Source organism: Salvia miltiorrhiza, chromosome 3 (genome assembly GCF_028751815.1).
Source record: "Salvia miltiorrhiza cultivar Shanhuang (shh) chromosome 3, IMPLAD_Smil_shh, whole genome shotgun sequence".
Taxonomy (NCBI): Eukaryota; Viridiplantae; Streptophyta; class Magnoliopsida; order Lamiales; family Lamiaceae; genus Salvia; species Salvia miltiorrhiza.
Window position 1 is genome coordinate 58,582,911 of NC_080389.1, and position 22,260 is coordinate 58,605,170.

At 36.2% G+C, this 22,260-nt stretch overlaps 5 protein-coding genes across 18 annotated transcripts in view; 2 read left to right on the forward strand and 3 right to left on the reverse strand.

The window, feature by feature from the left end:
• LOC131014806 (uncharacterized) overlaps nt 1-15,521 on the forward strand; it is an 80,438-nt gene extending 64,917 nt beyond the window's left edge. Inside the window, exons 1-3 of one of the 8 annotated variants that reach the window (XM_057942896.1) lie at nt 12,880-13,086; nt 13,627-13,699; nt 14,520-15,521. In XM_057942896.1, the coding sequence (XP_057798879.1) occupies nt 13,692-13,699; nt 14,520-15,387 (876 nt within the window). In that variant the 5' untranslated portion in view covers nt 12,880-13,086; nt 13,627-13,691 and the 3' untranslated portion in view covers nt 15,388-15,521. Of the gene's footprint in view, nt 1-12,879; nt 13,249-13,626 lie in introns of those variants that run through there. The other 7 variants (XM_057942898.1, XM_057942897.1, XM_057942899.1 and 4 more) reach the window with 7 other exon arrangements.
• Nucleotides 6,155-8,120, forward strand: LOC131014802 (gibberellin 20 oxidase 1-D-like). The gene is made up of 3 exons (XM_057942890.1): nt 6,155-7,061; nt 7,134-7,455; nt 7,549-8,120. Exons 1-3 carry the CDS (start codon nt 6,511-6,513, stop codon nt 7,852-7,854), a joined length of 1,179 nt encoding a protein of 392 aa, XP_057798873.1. The 5' UTR covers nt 6,155-6,510; the 3' UTR covers nt 7,855-8,120.
• On the reverse strand, nt 9,360-12,400 carry LOC131014807 (uncharacterized). Of its 2 annotated transcripts, XM_057942903.1 has the most exons (8): nt 12,156-12,400; nt 11,762-11,835; nt 11,473-11,514; nt 11,345-11,386; nt 10,998-11,081; nt 10,351-10,438; nt 9,968-10,065; nt 9,360-9,735 (listed from the first exon to the last, which is right to left on the reverse strand). In XM_057942903.1, the coding sequence occupies exons 1-8, from the start codon at nt 12,334-12,336 to the stop codon at nt 9,715-9,717; spliced, it is 630 nt and encodes a 209-aa protein (XP_057798886.1). In that variant the 5' UTR covers nt 12,337-12,400; the 3' UTR covers nt 9,360-9,714. The 2 variants fall into 2 exon arrangements, with proteins under 2 accessions (XP_057798886.1, XP_057798885.1); XM_057942902.1 differs by lacking the exon at nt 11,473-11,514 and having other exon boundaries at nt 11,345-11,436; nt 11,752-11,835; nt 12,156-12,395.
• A 204-nt stretch (nt 15,522-15,725) lies between the features above and the next one.
• LOC131014811 (protein transport protein Sec61 subunit gamma-1-like) lies at nt 15,726-16,079 on the reverse strand. The gene has a single exon (XM_057942909.1). It carries the CDS (start codon nt 16,077-16,079, stop codon nt 15,882-15,884), a length of 198 nt encoding a protein of 65 aa, XP_057798892.1. The 3' UTR covers nt 15,726-15,881.
• LOC131014798 (protein FLOWERING LOCUS D) lies at nt 15,726-21,839 on the reverse strand. 6 transcript variants are annotated; one of them, XR_009098324.1, is made up of 6 exons: nt 19,867-21,839; nt 18,514-19,248; nt 18,104-18,149; nt 17,227-18,018; nt 16,966-17,038; nt 15,726-16,082 (listed from the first exon to the last, which is right to left on the reverse strand). XR_009098324.1 is itself a non-coding variant. In XM_057942886.1 (5 exons), the coding sequence occupies exons 1-4, from the start codon at nt 21,686-21,688 to the stop codon at nt 17,263-17,265; spliced, it is 3,363 nt and encodes a 1,120-aa protein (XP_057798869.1). In that variant the 5' UTR covers nt 21,689-21,837; the 3' UTR covers nt 16,827-17,038; nt 17,227-17,262. The 6 variants fall into 6 exon arrangements, 2 of the variants coding, with proteins under 2 accessions (XP_057798869.1, XP_057798870.1); XR_009098321.1 differs by having other exon boundaries at nt 17,227-18,022; nt 19,867-21,837; XR_009098322.1 differs by having other exon boundaries at nt 15,726-16,143; nt 17,227-18,022; nt 19,867-21,837.
• Nucleotides 21,840-22,260: the final 421 nt, after the last annotated feature.

A 22,260-nucleotide genomic window follows, 5' to 3' on the forward strand; every position in this document is an offset into this window, starting at 1 on the left:
TTCTTGGCTAAGGTGTCCCAGTTGGTAATTCTGTTAGCTCAATCCTGGTGATTAGTATACATAATCTTTTTTTTCTCCCTCCTTTCTTCCAAGGCTTCTCCATCGCCATTTATATTCTATTACTGTACACAATGATCATAGCCTGTGAAATTAAGTGTCCAGCCCTGCATGTTAGCTGTTGCTATGTAGCAAAAGCTTGTGCCATGTCATAATTTGGCAATGTTTAATATTGGCAAGTATTCTCACCGTCTCAATTCAATAGGTTACTTCCTTAAATAGAAAGCAATACATAACAAACACTCTTATTCAACTAATTATTTACACAAAATGCCATTGTGACCCATATATAATTATCTCTTTTTTCCACCTAAAAAGGAATATCTCTATTATCTCTCCTACTTTTTTTGACAAATATATTCTCAAAAATAGTTATTTTCTCTCTTTTGTTGTATTATAAACTATTCAATTTTTAACATCTGTGCATGAGCCAAGTGAATCATGTAATAGCTTGAATAGATAGAAATAATATAGGTTTTAGCCCGTCACATTTTGGGGTGTTCACTTTAGGTGATAGCTTGAATAAATAGAAATAATATAGGTTTAACCCGTCACATATTTTGTTTGATTGTTTAAACTTGTTTGTTGGATCATGTAATCCTTCAAATACTAAGTCCTATAGATTATATGTTCAATTATATATCACCCATTTGGAGCAAACAAAGTGTGTGTCATCTTTTCCTACAATATTAGTATCACTTTAATAAATTGGCCCTTTTGTTTTGTCTTAATTATATCAATAGGTTTCACAAGAAACTTGTTGAAAGGTGAAATAGAAGTTGGAATTGATTTGAAGATGCGCCACTATACATCTGCTTTTTCTTTGTTTGGCCAAAGTAATAAAAGAAAAAAGGGTACCTAAGTTTGATTACTTTCGAAAAAATCAGAAAAGAGACAAACTTCGTAGGGCCTTATGATTCCGCATCAGTTTGTTTCTTATAGAATACTTATCTTTGGTTTGACATTCAATCCGCTACTATAATGTGCATGGTTATGCTTGCTTGATATATAGTCGCAATCAATCAACTTTCATGTAATAATAGAGTGATGCAAAAGCCTAGTATTGACATACTATTTGGTTGTGCAAGAGTAGAGTCTCGAATAAGAAAAATAGTAGATAATACTATTTATGGAATTTCTTTCGTTACTTAAGAGTTTTATCATGCATTTACACTTTATATTTTGATAAACTAATACTCCCTCCGTCCACGATTTCAAGGCCTAGGTAAAAAAACACGGGTTTTAAGAAAAAGTGTATTTTTATTAGTTGAGTGGAGAATGGGACCCACAAAATGTATTGTTTATTAGTTGAGTGGAGAAAGGGACCCACCAATTAATGTATTGTTTATTAGTTGAGTGGAGAAAAAGTATAGTGGAGAAAGGGACCCACCAATTAAATATGAATAAAAACTTTCCATAAATAGAAAGTAGAAAGTAGGCCTTGTTTTTGTGGACATCCCAAAAAGGCAAGTAGGCCTTTATTTCGTGGACGGAGGGAGTATAATTCAATGTGACGTCACTTCATCATCAACGTATTAATGTGTGACCCACGCTACACGTGCTTCTCGTTCTCTTCTACTTATAAATGTATGTGTTGTTGTGTTACCATATGGTGATTATACAGAATAGAACATATTTTTTCTGCCCATTTCTCAGTTCTTAAAAATATAAATACTTGGATTCAATAATAAGGCAGAAAATAAGATACGTTAAAGTGGAGGAGGGCCCAATCAATAGAGTAAAGGGTGTTAACAGCAACTCTCAGGGTTCCTACTTTTGGGATCCTACTAATTTGTACGAGTACTAATATATGATATTTATGGTTAGACTAAAAGTCTTTGGATCCGCATTACTAGTTAAAGATTCCTATTATTTTTATACAACCGAAGTATCTCATCATATTTTATTTTAGGTAATTATCATTTTAAATCTCAAATTATCTGGGGACTATAATTCAAGATATAGTTGATAATGCGAAAATAGTTTGAGGTGGTACGGTTTTATTAATTGCCATCCAAATACTTGACAAGTAGAAGCTATGACAAAATTAACATATGTAAACAGATACAATTATATTTTGGTTCATTGTTGTTGCTTGTAATAAATTGGATATATTTGGAACTAAGTCTCGTTGGATTTTGTACTAAATAAAAGGATTAATAGTGTTTTGTACTCTCAAGTTTTAGTGAATTCCGTAAATGTTACTAATTTTCGTTTTTTCTTAAAACTCCCCACCTTTAATATTTTGCATAAAATGACATGCGATTCAAATATCGGTGATGGAAATATGATTCATTTTATTGGAATATAAGTTGGAATATTTTTTTCCACCTTATCATATGAAACGATGTTGTTTTGATGTTGGATGGAAACAAAATTGAAAATTCAACAATCTCTCCGTCTCTCGTCATCATTGATCACTGCAGAAATGAGGGAAAAGATGAGAGTCGCAGTTGATGATGGTGGTGGTGATGGTAAGTGGAATCTTTTCGCCAGAATTGATATTTTGGAGATAGAGATGAATTAAAGAGTATTTTTTTTTTCTCCCCAAGCATTAAAACGGCGTTTAGTTTAGGTGGGGGGAAAAACAAAAAACAAAAAATCACTTCAAACTTCAACGAGATAAATCATTTTTCCATCATCGAATTCTGTATCATGAAATAATTTTTGAAGTTTGTGTGAAAAAAAAAAAGATTAATTATTTATTCGTTAACGGATTTTGTAAGAAAGATGAAAATTTGGTATATTTTATGAAAAATACAAAATTGGGGACACAAAATATTATTAATCAGAAATAAAACATAGAATTTGTTTATGGCGTGCATATATGTATGTGTATTTGAACATGGATCTTTTCATTTCTCCACTTGGAAACTCCAAAATTTAGGTTAGACGAACAACAGTGTTATACTCCTACATTTTTGTTACATGTAATATGACATGTATATGTCGAAAGTTCTATGCCTCATGCCTCTCCGTTTTGGATGACTTGAGGAATCATAATCAAGTACATAAAGCAAATCAGGGGTATCAAAAAATTTATGTGGCAACAGCTGTACTACTTTTTAGTTGATTTGATATATTTTTAATTAGGTATGGAGGTGTTTCTTGTCATCGTGTTTGTATCTGTGGTAATTAATAAGTACCCACTTACAAAATGTATGAATTGATTAAATTTTACAATTTTTTTAAAAAGTAGCGTTTGTAATGATAATTAATGTATTGTGAGTGAAAATAAGGCCCACGTTTACAAAAATGAAAAATGACTAATTTTTATGGACATTTCAAAAATGACAAAAGATGAAATTTTGATGTCTCAATTTTATCGATTGAATTAGATTTTTTGATAATAAGTATTTTCCTTTTATTAACAAAATAGTTGTATAGTTTTTTTTGCTGTTTTTTTATTGTAATATTTCAATTCTATTCTAAGAAATCTAGACTTTTAATTGAGTTATTTTAGTTTCTGTCTCTATTTCTTCCGTTTATTCCCTTTCTGAATTAGATCTACGTACTTTGTTCATTATAAAATTGACTTATTTTTTCACATTCATTTATGTCAAAATTAGTTCACAGAAATTCAGTAGTAACATAACTGAAAATAAAATGACTTAGTTTTAATATATAAAAACATGAATTGAATTTATTTTTCCATTTAAAAAAGAAAAAAGTTGGTTGGTTAATATGCGCTTTATTTGAGAAAATAAAATAAAATTGAAAGATCCGACCCGGAAGCCCCACCAACTTGTATATGCTATCAAAACCTTTATATCTCTATGTGGTTTGACAATCAATCAAATCTACTATTTGAAGCACTTAGATATGTTTTTATTTTTAAGGGAAGCACTTGGATATGTTTGGCGAATATCAATCAGTTTTACTATTTTCCGCACTTAGTGTTTATTTGATTGTTAAGTTGTGGTGTTTAACCCAAATATAACTTGGACATTGATTAGATATTATCACGTGGGTTTATTCAAAATTATATATATATAATAAAGGGAAAATATCATAAAAATTCTTGAAGTATACCCGCTTTATCAAAAATACCCTGAAACTTTCAAAATGTTCTCTGAACCCTCAAAACTATCAAATTTTTATCAAACGTCCTATAAATAGGCATTCGTGAGAATAATGCATTCGTTATTTCAAAACATGTTATACATTTTTTCGTGAGAATAATGCATTCGTTATTTCATTTGGGAAATAAAATAGGCCGCCAATCCAAAATCCTCGACGACCTATAGACTGGGAGCTTAATGGAGAGATGATAAATTTGGAAATATTTTAATTGGAGTTCGATACTATATATGAGTCTATGATTTTGGGTGTTGGTCGGAAGGAGCGACCGAGCGAGTAGATATAAGGCTTTTCTCCAAAAAAAATAAAAAAATAAAAAATAAATAAAGACTTGGTGTTTTTTAAATTTTAACCATGGCAGCCCTGCAAAAGAAAAGACACATTTCAGTAAAATCGGCCCAAAAATTGTTTGATTTGAAAAACTCGAATATTGGTAGATAATTGAAATCAACTTAAAGTTTATTTGTTTTTTTTTTTATGGAACAACTTAAAGTTGATGAATTGTATAGATATTTTTTATTAGAAGAGGTGGTCTTGGGTACAAGCATCTGTATCGTACAATCGGATTGCACTCGACCACTCGTACTCAAACCTTATCCCGCATTTTGATTTGAACCCGCATTCATTACTATTTTGGATATGGGTCAATCGGTTGTACGATGCATCCAGTTGTATCCAAATTTTTGTGTTCTTAGAATAATAAGTTTATATAGTCCTCCCTCTCATTATAAATATTTTATTTTTTTTATCACAATTACTTAAAATAAAGTTAATTAGATTATTAAGTGACATGTGGCGCAGAGTTAAAAAGGTAATGTAAACTTTAAAAAAAAATCTTTTTTAGATTAATTTTTCTTATAAAGAGAAACAAAATATTTGAAGTGAGATAGTTTAAAAAGGAAAATAAGATATTTGAAGTGAAACGAATGAAGTATAAGTTATATGATTATCTGCAAATTAGTTAGTATAAAGTAGTAGTATCAATTTTGCATCGTGTACGTGTGTTTTGATGAGATATTGTAAATTGAGCTTTCAAACGTACTTAAAATAGAAACAAAAACCAGGAGCAGTTCTATTACTTGTTTTGTCTCCAAAAGGTATTCTACTATCAATATTGATTGGGTCCACGCACGTGTGCCTTCACTAACACTGCCACACATGCAAACATTTATTTTATGTTGCTTCTCTCACGGACGCTGACTATATTACTATCACAATTTCTATAATTTAATTAACTATGTCAAAATATCTTAATTAATTTATGCGTAAAACAGAAGTACATAGGTTCTTCGTGAACATTCAAACAATACAAATTCTCCTGTCAAATTTAATATATAAATGAGACGGATCGGATCGAGATTGGGGCACGAGTTTGAACGAATTTGGATGCGGGTATGGGCGGAACCCGGATTGCGGATTTGTGCCGGATAATTTAAAGTTATTATTGTTGTGATGAAAAGTAATAATCGATATGAATAAAAGTATTGTTTTTGAAACATTACCTTTTTTTTATATCAATAATTATTTTTTATTACAATAATAATTACTATTTGACTAAAATAAGTACAATGTTGTCGTGTCCTTCGCTCCGCGCCCGCACCTTCTGCTGCTCTGCCAGTCAAGATTGATTGAAAAATATGAATTATTCGAAGTAATTATTATTGTGATTAAAAGTAACAATCGACATGAAGAAAAATAATGTTTTTAAACATTATCTTTCTTTATATCAATAATTACTTTTTCTTATAAAAATAGTTATTTGACCACAATGCATCCTCCGCCCCGCATCCGCATCCTCCCCAGTGCTCGTGCCCCTTCGCCACCGGCGCCCACGCCCTCCCTAGTGCCCGCATCCTCCGATCGAGTCGGATTAGATCTGTCTCACACCTATACACTCGATCTGATAGGAGACCAACGACTCTTCAAACAATTAATGATGACTTTCGTATTATAATGAAGGTTATTTATAGTTCAAATTTCACGGTTTTACATCAAATGATTTCATGTGGAATTTTTTTTCTATCCAATTCGTACATGCTTTTAAAATTTTCTTACTACGTATCTCTCTTAGATCCCAACGCCTTCTCTCTAATTAAGGCACGATTTCTCAATTGTGGCTCCAAATACAATAGTTCAAAATAAAGTTCACCAATCCAATGATAGAAGAAGAATTGGACACACACAATAAACATAATCTAAATTAATTAAACCGAGTCGAATTCGACAAAAAAAACCCTCCTGGCCTATATATATTTCTATAAACCTACACTTGATCCCATGTAAACTATATCACCTTTTCCATCCATCCTCCTCTTTTTCAATCATTCTCCACCAAGAGAAAAAAATAATTTTTAAAGATTCAAGTTATAGGATATGACTATCCCTTGCATGATCAAGCACCAATCCCCAATTTCCCACCAATCTCCCAACCAAAACCCCCAAAACACTTTAACCTTGGACGCCCTAGTCTCTCCACACCACTCCCACATACCCCCACAGTTCATATGGCCGGACCACGAGAAGCCCTCCCCCGACCCGCCGGAGCTCCACGCTCCGGTGGTCGACATCGGGGGCTTCCTGGCCGGTGACCCCGCGGCCTCTGCAGAGGCCGCGGAGCTCATCGGCCAGGCATGCATGAAGCATGGGTTCTTCCTAGTGGTGAACCACGGCGTGGACGCCGGCCTCATCGCCGACGCCCACCGCCTCATGGACGACTTCTTCGAGCAGCCGTTCGAGGAGAAGATTAGGGCTGAGAGGAGAAGCGGCGAGCACTGCGGGTACGCGAGCAGCTTCATCGGCAGATTCTCTTCCAAGCTGCCGTGGAAGGAGACTCTCTCGTTTGAGCACTCTTCTCAAGAGGGCTCTTCTAGTAACGTCCAACACTACTTCCGCACCACTCTGGGTCCAGATTTTGCACACTTGGGGTATATATGAGTGATTAATTAATTATAAAATGATGATGAATTAAGATTAATATATATGATGATGATGTGCAGGAGCGTTTACCAAGATTATTGCGTTGCAATGAGCAAACTGTCGATAGGGATCGTGGAGCTTTTAGCGGTGAGCCTAGGCGTGTCACGTGAGGATTTGAAGGAGTTGTTCGAAGATAATGAATCAATAATGAGATTGAATTACTACCCACCGTGTAAGAAACCAGAGCTAACCCTAGGCACAGGGCCCCACTGCGATCCCACTTCACTCACCATTCTTCATCAAGACAACGTCCATGGCCTGCAAGTCTTCGTGGACGACCAATGGCGAGCCATCTGTCCGGACCCCACTGCCTTTGTGGTGAACATTGGTGACACATTCATGGTAATTAAATATATATGGGATTGATTTGTTTAATTAATTAATTGTGGTTGTGGAATATATTAATTAAAAGTAAGTAATTAATGAATTGATTAGGCAGTATCAAATGGGAGATACAAGAGCTGTTTGCACAGGGCAGTGGTGAACAGCAAGTGTCGTAGGAAATCTCTGGCATTCTTCCTGTGTCCAAAAATGGATAAGATTGTGAGGCCACCAGCTGAGTTAGTGGACTCTAATAATCCCAGAATATATCCAGATTTCACATGGCCAACCCTACTTGAATTCACACAGAAACACTACAGGGCAGACATGAATACCCTCCAATCTTTCTCCAACTGGCTTCAAAATCAACATCAAACAACATCAAAAAACAAAGAAAGATTCATTCCTACAAATAATTAAGCAATTAATTAGCCAGTGTGTCATCATTATAATCAGTTAGTTAGTTTTATTTGTTTCAAGATTGTGTATGTTCTTGAGATAAGAAATCAAGAACGTTAATGGTGTTTGGAAGTAGCTAGCTAGGTGTTAGACAAAGGAATTAATAAGGTGGAGGAGTACTGCAGGTGGTATGTGTAATAACTTGTCTTAATTTTCACATTTTGAGCAAATTTTGTGTAATAAATTAAATTAATTGCTGGAAATAACACAACATATATTTATCTGAATTTGTAATTACTGTAAGTATGTAAACATTAAAAAAAAAATGGTGGTGTGATTGTAAAGTTTTATAATTGTGTGAAATTGCATGTACATTATTCGGGTGTATTATTTCAGGATATTAACTAACCTATAAATTATTCGTGCATATCTTTCACGTTAATTTGGATGAAATTTTGTAATTTTATGACCACATATAAATATATATATATATATATATATATATATATATATATATATATATATATATATATATATATACAATCAAATATTTGTTCATATCATTCACATTTATATTCTATAAGTTTCTTCGTATATGAACAAAGAACGTGTTATCTTCTTCTAAAGAAGAAGAGTAAGAGGAAGAACGTGCTCCAATGTATGTGCCTCATTGAAAAGGACCATCACACCTTTGTCTAATCTCTCCTTCTTCTCCTTCTTCTTCTTATTTTTTGGTTGCTATATGTCGATTCTTTTTCCTTTTCCTTTTGCCCCCAAATTATGATAAATATTTTTTTTCGAATTACAACTCACACACATAGAAGAAAAGTTTTATCAATTGAGTTGTGCTATCATCGATTACATTAAGGGTGCGTTCTCTTTGATTGTAAATTTATCATGGGAAAAATAGGGATAAACAAAATTTCACCCCTTAAATCCTGTCTTCCTTTTTCCACATTTCCTACTTGACCCTTACGCATTCCTCATTTACACTACAAAGGAGGGATAATATTATCCCTCCAAAAATGGTGTGATAATATTATCCCTCATTTGTAGTGTACATGAAGAATGAGTAATGGTCTAGTAGAAAATGTGGGAAAAGAAAGGAATGATTTAAAGGGTGAAATTTTATTTATCCTTCTTTTTCCCATGATAAATTTACAACCAAAGAGAACGCACTCCTAAGAATTATATCTATGATAAACTTTGCAAAAATAAATTTAACAATTTGTTGGAATGACTAGTCAATGCACTCACCTATAAATACAATTCCACTTGAAGTCAATGGATTCTCCTGTTCTTCCGTCAAAAAAAAAAATGGATTCTCCTGTTCTCAAATAATAAATCATGTATTTTGATTATACCCTGGAGTTAATATTTAAGAATTTCAGAAATGTAATACAGTAATACACAATTTCCATCGCAGGTTTTTGTCGAATAATTTTTGGCGCCAACTTCTGAAGAATAGTAAAATTATTGTTATGGTTTAGGGGTGAAACCAATCCGAGCTGAGAGAGAGCGCATAGTTTGTTTGAGATTTGGAAATATATTCTTCAAATCCTCTAGTGCAAAAGCAACCTTAATTATTTCATTCAGAATATACATATCTAGAATATTGAAATTCCTGATCCAAGATTCACCACCATGGAAAAATTTACATGATCATACCTTTAGCAACTACTGTATGAAAAGTGGTGCTTTAGAATATTCAAAAAGCACAGGACTTCAAGGGCTCTTGAAGTCCTGTGCTTCGAAAGAGGCTCTTCAGTTTACATAATGTTAACAAACACCATAAGAGTTTGCACCTACTTTCATCTCACAGCTTAAATGGAAAATTTAGATTGCAATCTCACCTTAAACTTCCCAGCAATCATGCCCTTTCTAGCTTGTTTGCCGCGCAGACTGCATCAAATAATTCACAACTATGAAAAAACAAACTCAAATATACGTTTCCTCCACCTTCTCTTTTTACCAAAAATAGATAAATCCAATCATAATTTTGAAGAATTCTACATGCAAAAGGATTCTTATATACTATATATTAAATTACTAAATTGTCCCCACAAATTATAATATGTAAGGATATTATAGCTATATCAAAAATAGTTTAAACGAGTATAGCTGACCAACTTACTAGCATTTCATGGTCTCCCATGATCTCGTCTATCAACTCTGCTAAAGGTTTGTCGGCGCTGTGTGGGACGAGGGCCGCGAATATGGGAGGTTCCAAACCTGAACACGAAAACAGAGAAACCGGAAAAGCAAGAAATATCATAAAGAATCTTCAACATACAAATGATTCAAACATCAAGCGCCTATCAGGATGGTGGCCTTATCTTTATTCTCAGAATTTATATGTTGCTAGTCATTTTTATTCTAGAATTGGTATGTCTGTTTTAGACAGATTCTCTTTTATAGTTTTGACTTGAAATCTAGTTTAGGAATATATCTTAGGATATCTCTGGAATTTAACAAAGAGGAAGTGAGAAAATTATAGTGTTTCGTATCATTCATTACCACTTTCAGGGAAGGCATCGATGAACATCATCATCTCCTCCCCGGTAAGACCGGATAGGAAGCAAATTCGCGGAACTGATGTTGCAACCTGCAAATGTGTTCAATCACAAAATTAGGTAAATCATAGAGGCACATAAGCATGATCTTAAGCTCGTCTTTAGTTATTAGTTAAGTTAGAAAAGAATGAATTTTACTTTCACTTTTGTTCAAAAGGATCATAATCTTTCCCAAGTCAGATTAGCATCACTGTATACACAAATTATTCACAAAACTGCATTAATCAGCACCTTCTATACATGATGATTTACACTAGAGTATTTAACTTTCTTGTAGTCTTCAAAGATCGGTTTCTTTAAACAGAAGCCGACAAAAAAAGTTTCTCCAACAACAACGGACTCAAGAAGCAGCTCGAGTTGGCATGAAAGCTGAAAACTAGCTCAAAGTGCATACTGCATAGATCCATTGGCTGAGTTAAGGTCAGCCAATATGGATGTATAAACTACTAAACTCCGAGCACGAGCAGCATTGTATCTATCTTACACGTAGAACTAAACGTTGTCATAGCCGACTGTATTCAAATTAAAACAGCAGAACAGGCTACATTTTTTGTCAGATGATAAAGAAAGCAGTAGTTTTAGAAATCTAACCTTCAATGTTTCCAGATTAGATTGTTTGGTGTTCACTGCTTCCCATAGCGAACGATTGATCATGTCCTCAGTGCAGAAAATCACCTTCATAAACATTAAAGGAGCAAACTATTCAAGTTTGGGCCTGATTTACGAGGTTGTCTACTTGAATGACTCAAACAATGTATGCACAAGAAAACATAAATGCATATAAAGAGAATTTATATATACATGTATGAAAAAGAAAAAGGATGAACATTTCCAATACCATTTTCTAGTCACAAGTGAAGAGATAGGAAACATCTTGTTTATTTAAATTAAGCACCAATAATGAGTATCCCATTGGTAAATAACAAAATTCTCTTTACCTCAAGAAATTCACCATCCAACTCCTTCAGAAATTGTTGTATCTGTTGCCAAAATATGGAAGGAAGTGTGACTAAAGCCAAACACAAAACTACTGAGAATTGCAGAATTACAAAGAATCAGTCAAGACCTTTGCTGCATCTTCAACTTGAAAACCTAGCAACAATAAAGCCTGAAACAATTGCAAATAATGTAAAACATCAGTTTTGATCAATCATACTAGATTTAGTATAAAGTTGAGCTAATGTAGTATGACAAAACAAACAATGCTATTTTCACGAGGTTCAGTTTTCATGAAGTTATCTGGCTTGCCTGTAGCCGAGTAAACGAGAGTAATCTATTAAAATTAAATCATCTCCTTCTCTCCACCTAAACAATACATGTAGATAGCATATGACATAGAACTAACCAGAACTTACAGGGGGGCCATAATTTGAATCCTCTGAAGTTAAAGGGACAAATTTGGAATCCTCAGCCAATTCAGAAGGAAGATCTGCAATGCCACATGTAAAGCAAATTAGGCTCTAAGAGTTTTTTCAGTTAACCATCTGAAATTAAAATTCTTATGCACTTAATTTGGACATATCGAAACACATCATACATTCATCCCTATTAACATTGCAGCAATTCTGTCTAATGATACCTAATCAAAACTTCACAATCGTAGAATTCAAACTCTCAATACATTCAAAATGCTGCAATGAATATCAATAGTAATTGCCCCAATAAAAGCAGTCACAAAATGCAATTTTAATATACTAAAAGACGAAAATAGTTCAATTCGTGGAAGTCCAGAGAGAGAGAGAGAGAGACCTTCAGAAGAGGCTCTTGAAGTCCTGTGCTTGAGTTTGAGGTTCAAATGAGAAAAAGCTTCAACTGATGAAGGAAAATTTGGAATGCATGATTTCAAATGCAACTGTGTGTTTGGTTGATGAAGAAAGAGAGAAGGGAATTGGAACTGAAAATTTTGTTTGGAGATGAGTGAAGAAGCCATCACCACACCACACTGGTTTTCTCTATCTTCCACACTAGATATTCATATTCTTGCAGATGAATATGATAGGTAATATCTTTAGGATTAAAATTAAATAAAAAATAATACCCCTTCAACTATATACATTTATATTCTGAGAATTTTTAATTTTCTAAATTCTGAATAATGTTGTAATTTTCAATATTTAATGTCTTCTTAATTGAGAAAAAATATTAAATAAATATTAAGTATACATTGCAACAATCAATCCTTAATAAAATATAATCAATATATTTATCACGGATTTACGAGATTAGTTTTTATTATACATTCGATGAATATATAAAGTGATTTATTCATATTTGTGCGTATATAATGTAAAAAAACTATGAGAAAACATATTTATGTTGGGAATATGTTGCCGAAAGAAAATGGAGTATAAAGAGGTCACAATTAATATTTTAATTGAGTCAAGTCAAGATATTGATTTAGCTAATCTAATGTTACAAATTTAGATACTTTTTGGCATTAACAAAGGGTAAAATGGTCTTTTTGAGTCGATTTGTTCTGGCATTAGCATAAAGAATTGTAGACGAAATACAACAAAAAGAAAGCTCATCACAAACAAAAGGGACAAAAGAAAAAACCCTGTGAAGATTGACATCACATCCGCTAACATATTAATAATAATTTTTTTATATGTCATCAGTATATGATAATTCATGTAAATTGATAGCAAAAAAGGAGCCAATTCAGCTGGGTAAAACATTTGTAAGTATTTGAAACTCTTCTCTTTCACCTCTAATTCATAGTATTGTTTTTTCAATATTATCTGCAATTGTATGTCTGTTTCTACTTCTTGATCCGTTCTTCGATTGCCAATGAGCTACAAATTGCATTTTTAGAAGTGGGCTCCTTCTGAATTTCAATGGGGTAGGGCTATTTTTTGATTCTTCGAGTTCGAGCCACAATTTTTTCTGAAGGATTTTATTTTAAGGAATTTCGTGGTTGCCCTAAATAAAATTGCTTTTATTTTCCAATTTCGTGCATCTTTTCGTAAATTATATTGATATTAGCATACCTTTTATATGCTGCATTAGCTTCTTATTCAAGAATTTTGATGAGCTTTGAGTTTGAGCACTAACTCGAAACTTTGACTGCATCTGATGCACGGCAAAATAAATTCTATCTCAAAAATGAGGAGAAATCTGCTGACTTGTTTCGACAAATAATTTTGACTCATTAATCTTTTATTTGGGAAATAAGTATTGAAACGCTAACTGAAGGCTTCTTTCTGACTTCGATTTGCAGGGTGTTTTTTGTTTAAGATTGGATGTAACTCTGCAAAAATAAGCTCATCACTAGATGCGTGATCTATGTTCAAGTAAGATGTGACAGTTTTATTTTTCTTGATGAAAGTGTTAGTTTTTAATGTATTGAGGTTCTAGACAAGGACCATGGAGTGGTGAGATGAGATAACATTGGATTCGCCTTGAACTAGATCGCTATAGCCTGTGCCTGTGATGTGTCGCCTAATTCTTGATAACATGTGATCAGCTGGAACCGTTAGGAGACTAGAAATATAGTTGTCATGGTAATATTTATGTGACCCAGCTTAGAATCGCTTTTCAATTTTGACCATTGATATTTGCCTTTTGCTTCTTCTGCTCCTCAATTTTTTTATTTTCTTTACATGAACATTGATGTGAACAGTGATATTACTTTGTGCTTGTCTTCTTCTTTGCTGAACAAGCTCAGCATTTCAATATGCTAGTGCTGATGCTGTCATCCTGCAATAGATATTCCTATGTATTATCAGTATTTTACCAATCAATATTGAGAGTTCATGCTTTTCTTAGCGACACCTTCGCCTTTATACTCATGGCTTCATCAACTTCTTAGTTTTCCCTCTTTCTCTTATGGCCCCAACTAGACAAATCTTAGATTGCTAAGCTAGCTGAAGACATTGGGGGGTGGGGGGTACGCTGATGTTATGGACCTCGGATTAAATGATGGCGTGTGGGAAGAGTGGGGAAATTCGAAGGATGAGCATCCATGGGGGATGGATGAGCTCTGATGGTGGTGATGATTGATTATATCAGAGTTCTTGATTTCAATTTTTTATGGTTTGTGTGGAAATTATTGTGTCGCTTTCCTTTTTCAAGTAATTATTGAAACTATATATTTCTGATGGTTTTATCCAGTGATGAGGAGCCAATTGCCTTCAAGAAGATGCATGATTTTTCCACAGTCGATGGCTTTGTGGAGATAAACGAAAATTTGGCAGACATGATAAAATTTGTGGCGAATGAGCCCTCAGTGGGGCTTTACTATATCCAGCAGCACACTCAGAATGTAACTCCCAACCTTCTTAATCTCAAGAACAAAGTCGCTGAAAAATCACGCGAGACTGCTTTGCATACAGAAGATCTGGACGATTCTATGACAATGTTGAGGTCAATGAAGGAATGTGGCATCCCGGTTGTGGATGAAATGCTTAGAGATATAAAAAAATCCCTTTCCATCATATCGGCCAAGCAGCCAAAAAGTGGGCTAGTGTACAGCTCCAGCGCGGGTTTTCTTGGAAGAACGAGTTCCTGGTCTCCGTCCTCGTGGGGTCGTAATGCAGTTTTTCCACGGCAGGATGGCGACAGGAGCCCCAGTTACCTGTCCAGTGCTTTTAAGTCGGTCACACAGCGAGCTCAGAGCTTCAACCGGTCTCAGACGGGCTCTGAGGAAGCTTTTCAGTCCAAGAACGAGAAGCTTCCTTCGGAGTTTGGTCCTGCAGTCGCGAGTACATCAGGTAGCAGTCCTTCTGTAACGGTAGCAGAGCCGGAGACTTCAGATTCGCCGTTGTTGAATGAGAATGGCAGGGAACTGCAAGAGGAGTCGCAGCTCAGTAAAAGTTTGTCTCATCAGCATTTTCTGGCCTTGTACGAGAACTACGATGAGTTCAAGGCCGATCGGGAAGCGAAACTGGAAGAATGGTTGGGAAGGGCTGGTGGTGAGGATCAAAGAGAGGGGAAGAAATTGGACAGAGGAGCTTTAGCTCACCGGGACTTGCTTCCATGACCACCTCTTTTCTTAATTGGTATGCTTGATTGTCATGACATACAAGAGTGAATGTGTTGATTGTTTGTAGATGAAGATTTGCATTTTGTAATTTTTATATCTTATTATCAATGATTTTCAATGAGTGGCTACTATTCGTATTCCACTTACTTCAAACTTCAGTTTAAGAAACACATATAAAAGTTTTCCACACATCGAAGGGGTTATATCGAAATATCGATGCTTATTTGCTATTTAAAAAAGGGGTTAATTGTACGGAAAAAGTCACCATAATGTAAATATTATGTTTGTAATATAGCAAATACAGCATCATGTTTTAATTCGTCGAAATTAAACTAAAAGCTTTTCGGTCACTCATGTATATTTCATTATGGACAAATCAATTAAATGCAACATAACCAACTGTTAAGAATTAAATGCAACATAACTACAAATTTCCCACATAGGCTCTAAGTGACAATCTTTCTAAAAAGAATTCAAAAAAAAAAGTTTAACTAGACAGCGCCAACGATAATATTGTTGATAGGAATGAAAATCAACTTGACGAAGAAAGCAAGGAAACCCATGACGACGATGCCGACGGCCGTTCGAGCGGCCACCTTAGTAAATTCGTTGAGATCGGGCTTCTGGCAACGCTTCACGAACCAGACGCTGCGCCTCGGGAAATCTCTCACCGAATTTAAAGCATCCATAGCCTAAGCTTAATGGTATAGAGCGGAGCCTCAAATATCAACACCACAGGAATATATATGAATCCTACGTCAATGCCGTAAATCTTATTCTACTATCTCCTATCTATTGTCATATATTTATACACAGATTTAGATTGCATCCGAATACAAATCAATTTCCTATCTCGACTACAACTCAACTCTTTTATTCTACTAAGTATTTATCTTTTAGAAAAACAGTTGCTGTATTAGTTTGTGCATTTACGTTGTGAATTTTGGTCCCCAGCTCTATATATGCATGGATTGATTGCCGTAAAAACTAAAAACTACTAATAAGTAATAACTGAAAATATTGCACTGAACGTATAAAATAACTACATCCGCCGTTAAACAAACTGCAATAAAAAAAAAAAAAAAAAAAAACACTTCACCCCTAATAGGATTCGAACTATGGTGTTGCATTCATCCATCAAAGAAGTTCATATAAAACCCTTTTTTTTAAATCTCATGCGGGTTGAATTTTTTTTTATTTTTTTAACCTTGATGAATGAATGCAACACTCGAATTCAAATCTCATGAGGAACATTTTTTTTGTTTTGAAGTGCAATTAATTTCACAATGAATACAATATGCTTAGATTTACTTTTTTACAATCTGACATCGGAGAATCAACACATGGCACATTGGATCTAATATGAAAACACATGTATGAGTTCCACATCAGATGCCATGTGAATTTTCCAATATCGAAATTTGGGTCCCGTGACATTATTGAAAAACTAAAGCATTCATTACGACAATAAGTAAATTCCATCTCTACATAGTACAAAATCATATAGACAAGCTCACATCTCAAAATCATGTATTGAAAAAGGAACTTATAGACTATAGTTATAGGAAGTGCTACCTTCTACATCCGTATATCTACAGGAACAAATTGCATAATCAGCTTGTCGTTGTCTTTACTTCATTCAGCCACACTGCATGATGAGGAAAAATCATAGTCATCAAGAAGGCACTCATTGTCCAAAATAATGCATTTATTTTCCACTAGTCAAAAGATACCAGATTATTCAACAAACAGCATCAATGCTTTTAAACTATATCCACTAGACTACCTTAGAAAGTCTAACATCAAGTTTAGAAGAATGGTATAGTAAACAGTTACCAGAGAAACAAGTGTCCTTGACACCGACTTCATCTCCTACAATTTTCCTGTGAATTGCCATGTACTGGAGTTTGCACTAGAAGGAGGAAGCAATTCATTCAAGATATCTTCAAATATGTTGTCTTGAGTAGATATACAGCTAATGCTATCAGAAATATCCACAGCACTGTCTTCAGAGCCAAAGCTGTGAACAATCGAACTAGAAGGAGCCAAGCTGCAATTACTGCTTACTGCTGTGGCCTCAATTTCAGATGACGGACAACCAATTGAGTCGTTATTGCTGGGGAAGTTCTGAGTGTTAGAACCACTGGTATCACCCGGTAAACCCATATGAACATCCACATGTGTTGGTAGAGACAGGCTGTCTGTAACGCTTAAAACTGTCTCCAAGCTACTTGAACTAGCAGGAATCAGGCTGCTGGCAAGAAAGTTCGAAGGGCTAGAACTTTGTACATCACCTAGTATCATCACATCATTTGAATCCAGAGGTGCAAGGCTGTTATCGCTGCATGATGCCGCTGACCCAATTAAATGACCCAAAGAAGTTGTAATACCATTATTGTGCCCATAATTTTGAGGGATGGGGCATCTATTTTCACATATAGAGTCAGCACCATCATGTGAATTTGGAGGAGGTTGGTCCTTATTATTCATAACTGCTCTTGCCCCAGTATCTGAGCCATTACTATTAACCAATATCCTAGACTCCGCATTAGTACCACAGCTGCCAACTTTAATTTCGATATTCGTGCTTGGACTGGGAAATATGTTGTTGTTGCGTATAATTTTAGCCTTCCTATTCAAAGGAGGAACAACATAAGACAATGGAATAGCAAAGTTACCAAAATTCATAAGAAACACAAGTATCTACCCATACCTAATCTGCCTTTGGTTGGTGGCAACTACTCGCGGCTTTGGCATTGCTTCACGAAAGAAGAAAACAAATAGTTACCTTTGATTTTACTTGTGCAAATAGCCCAAATATAAAAGAAGTTACCTCCCAAATGAAAGGCATTGCTTCTTATGTCGGCAGTTTAAATCATATTTTTCACAAGTGCAAATAACCCAGATATAAAAGAAGTAACCTCCGAAATGAAAGGCATTGCTTCCTATGTCAGCAGTTTAAATCATATTTTTCACAACCATATAAAACATGAGAATGGTTTAAATCAAGCAAAATGGAAAAATGCAGAGTGCCGAAGCCAATATCTGTTTGACATGAGCTAAATAAGAACTTCAGTAAAATTCTATCCCATGCAGTACAGTGCTTAGATTGAGACCACCAACCAGATGAAGAAGGATTGCGGTTACGGCTGCGCCTGCGGCTGCTCCTCTCAGCCTTAACCGAAGCAATTATGGAATCCGCAGATGGCCCCAAACCCTTTCTTCCAACCAGCTTCACACCAACCTTCTCAAGGTAATTTAGCCTAGTCTCGTCACCTCCCCTAAGCTCTCTCAGCTCGAGGGCTTGTTGCTTAGGTAGCAGTGTGTAAACATGAAACTCCTGCTGCTGATTGAAATGAGAGTGAAGCTGCTCAAAAAGTAACTTGTTAGAGAACTGCTGATCTGGTTTCTTTCGGTGTCCACCAAATGTAACCCTCAAAATTGCCATTGAATCAGCATTCTTTCTACTAAATAGTACGGCAAAACTGCCAAATTCCACATCAGGCTGCCTGAATAAATCTGCAAGAATAGAAGCACATGTATGTGCATTTTGTGATGGACTCTTCTCAACTTTTACTTTCAATGCTCTAACTCTAGTATAGTGAGCCATATTGGCAGCTTCTCTGAACCCACTAAGCAAAGCACCGTGCATGGTTGCTGGATAGCGTCGATTGGTAGCTTCACCAGCAAAGAAAAGTCTCCCATCCCCCACACTTTCTGCTAAAATATCATAGTCATCTCCTGACGCTCCAACTGAAACATTCGAGTAAGAACCACAACTTAAGGGGTCACCTCCCCATCTTGTGCAGACAGTTTGAATAGGATCTGGGACTTCAATGCCTTGTGGCTCATATATGTCTGCATTAAAGAGGCCAGAGATCATGCTAGAGCATATTGCGAGTTGGAGTGGTTATATAAAACTAGGAGAGATTACACAACTCCTGAAGAACATGTTTTAGCTTTTCAAATATAATCTAATTCCACAAGCTGAGTCTTTATACTCAAAGAGCCTCATTTCTGTATATGTTACAGTTTGTTTCTTATTAATGACTCAGAATTTGTGCAATAGATAAATAAATAATCAAACAAAACGACAAAACGAAAGTGCAACCACATTTGGAGTATCAATAAGTTCTGAAACCAGCAAGCACCAGCTCACATTAAACTACCACATCAAGAGTCATACGAAAGAGATAGTATCAGATGATGACCAAGGACCTCGATCAGGGTGGGTACCAACATTAGTTGCATAAGACTGCATGCAGAGACAAAACAAAGGGCATGTATGAATGCGTGAAACAACATAAATCAGAAACATATAGTGGTCCTACATCCACAACCATGTTCGAGATCTTCCACTGAAAGTGGTGCCCTCTCATAAATATAGCAAGCAAGTAAAAACCATAGCATGCCCCAAAAACTCAAAGAATGATTTATAAGCATTCGTCTTAAGAAAAGGAGCATAACATTTTGAACCTCTAAGAATCCGAAGCACCCTTTGCACGGAATCAGTAGGATCTGCAATCTCAAACCGGTAAGCAGCTTCTCCTGCTACTAAAGCTATCAAAAGTGGACCACCAGCAACGGTTGCATAGCTATAGAAAAGAAAGAACTCTCCTCGTCGGCTAGGATGATCAGAGAGATGGCCAAATGTATCTAGATCGGTTCCCCAAAATGCATGGGGAAAGAGCAAAGCAACCTTGTTTAACAAGCCAAATCCCAACCTCCTTATTGCGTCAAGCTTCCTCTGAGGCAACTCAGGGATAAACTCAATAGACCGACTTTTCAGAACCCCCAGGGGTACGGTGCAAAGAACCATATCACCCTCGTAAACTTGGCCCCCACCAACAACAACCTGCACCCCATCACTGCCATAACGGATGGCCTTGACAATTTTATCATAATGAATAGTAACATTCTCTAATAATGCATGAACCAGTCTTCCATTTCCACCTGGCAGAAAGCAATGGTCCCCTCCCATATCATATGGATCATCTTGATCCCAAAAGGCTAATGAAAGCCTAGACAGTAGACTGGCATTTGCATATTCCAAGTTTGCGAGATGCCAATTAAATAAGTTTATTTCCTCTTCATCTAAGGGGTCCCTGAACGTCTCCAAAGCAGCCCCAAGAGACACATCCTGTGAAACCTCCCCCATTAACTGCCTGTTTTTACTTAATTTGTCTAAAAGCTGATTGAAACCAGCCTCTACTTTCCGATCCGAAACAGGATCGACAGGTGTCCCATCCACTCTATATAGGGGGCACTTATCCCTCACCTTGTGAAGTGAGAACGACAATTGCCTAGCCAAAATCCCAAGTGGATTCCCCAGAGTGCCTGTTAGCACACTCCCCCCCAAATCCACAGCTGCCATCTTATTGTTACCTTCTAATTTCTTTGTATACACTCTCCCTCCAGCACGCTTCCTACCCTCTAGAACAGTAACCTTAAAACCAAAAGCCATCAACTGCCTTGCAGCAGCCAAACCTGCAAGCCCAGCCCCAACCACTATCACACTAGGTTGTTTTGGGTCAACCAAAATCCTCTCCTTTATTTCAGGCGCCACCCCAAAGTTAATATACCCGTGTGAAACTAAGTAACCATAAGCCTTATCCAACAGTGGCCCGCAATGCTTTGGGACAATGTCTACGAACATTTCCTTCGTTATCCAACTCGACACATTCTCACGCCACTTAGTAATTATATGATTCCTAATCAATATATAGTTAACCTGTTCTATTCCTCCCACCACAGACACAACCCCGTAATCTATTTCCTCGTCAGTAAGCGAATCAGCCGGGAACCCGGATGTAAGCGCAATCAAGGCCTCAGCTGTGGCATCCTTATTTATCACGATTATCTCATCTGACATGTCGTCCACACTTTTCTTGGTCGGAGTAGCAGAATTTGAACTAGAGCCATGTTTCTTCGACACTAAATTGCCTCGGTTTTGCAGCTGAGCCCTATTAACCTGACCTGAACTAGAACCTACCAAAGAAGCCCCTGCATTACTCACGCCGCAATTGAGAGACAGAGTTGACAGCCTTACAAGGTTTTGGGGCGACGTCAAGTTCCGGGACCGGCCGCGCCTTTTACCTTTCGGTATCGCCGCAGAAAGGAAGTGATCATGGACTGAATTGGCATCTGAACTATGGTTTTGCACAATGTTGGGATTCAAATTGGAGTGACGAGCGGCAGTGGGGTTGGAACATGGAGAATTGGGATGAACAGCGGATTGGTGAGAAACGTCGAGCTGATTAGAGGTTGGAGGATTAGGGTTTTGGCTTGGTGAATCCATCAAACAGTTTGCAATCGTAAAATCAAGAAATCAGTTGCAGAGAACGCCATTGGAGAGTTTTGTTCATTTTACTTTTTATTTAAGAGGGCCAAATTGAGAATTTAGGAATTAGGGCGTTTTTCTTTAGGAATGGAATTGCGCCGTGATAATATTAGATAGGGCAAATGTACAAAGTGGCATTTTATCCCCTCACGTTAAGCGACTGTTAGACGTTGTTTAACTTTTTTTTTTATCATTATTATTATTTCTTCTGTTAGACCCCTTTGTGGGGCTTCCCTTTCTCTGATTCAGCCGAGATTTGAGCGAGTGAGAGAAGCGACACTAACTCGCCAGCCCTCCACGAACGACAGCAACCTCGCCTAGATCGGATCGGGAAAACTAGGGCTCACCCTCTTTGCCTTGATTGAATACGGTTTTAACGAAAAGGAGTGAGAATCGAGGATGGAAGCACAACACTCAGGCCGGCGCTCGTCGATTTTTGGAATAGCAGCGACAACGATTTTTTATGGGGGAATTAGGGCTTTTCATCTCCGTCTTCTTCAAAGGATTTTAGAGAGACGAGTGGATTGAGA

Coding starts and splice junctions, on each gene's coding strand:
- LOC131014802 (XM_057942890.1), top strand. CDS start 6,511: ATGACTATCCCTTGCATGATCAAGCACCAATCCCCAATTTCCCACCAA. Junction 7,062..7,133: donor CCAGATTTTGCACACTTGGG/GTATATATGAGT, acceptor GATGATGTGCAG/GAGCGTTTACCAAGATTATT. Junction 7,456..7,548: donor ACATTGGTGACACATTCATG/GTAATTAAATAT, acceptor TGAATTGATTAG/GCAGTATCAAATGGGAGATA.
- LOC131014807 (XM_057942902.1), bottom strand. CDS start 12,336: ATGGCTTCTTCACTCATCTCCAAACAAAATTTTCAGTTCCAATTCCCT. Junction 10,439..10,997: donor CTAATCTGGAAACATTGAAG/GTTAGATTTCTA, acceptor ACACATTTGCAG/GTTGCAACATCAGTTCCGCG. Junction 9,736..9,967: donor TGGGAGACCATGAAATGCTA/GTAAGTTGGTCA, acceptor TATTTGATGCAG/TCTGCGCGGCAAACAAGCTA.
- LOC131014811 (XM_057942909.1), bottom strand. CDS start 16,079: ATGGATGCTTTAAATTCGGTGAGAGATTTCCCGAGGCGCAGCGTCTGG.
- LOC131014798 (XM_057942886.1), bottom strand. CDS start 21,688: ATGGATTCACCAAGCCAAAACCCTAATCCTCCAACCTCTAATCAGCTC. Junction 19,249..19,866: donor GGTGCTTCGGATTCTTAGAG/GTTCAAAATGTT, acceptor TCTTTAATGCAG/ACATATATGAGCCACAAGGC. Junction 18,023..18,103: donor ACCAACCAAAGGCAGATTAG/GTATGGGTAGAT, acceptor TCCTTTGAATAG/GAAGGCTAAAATTATACGCA.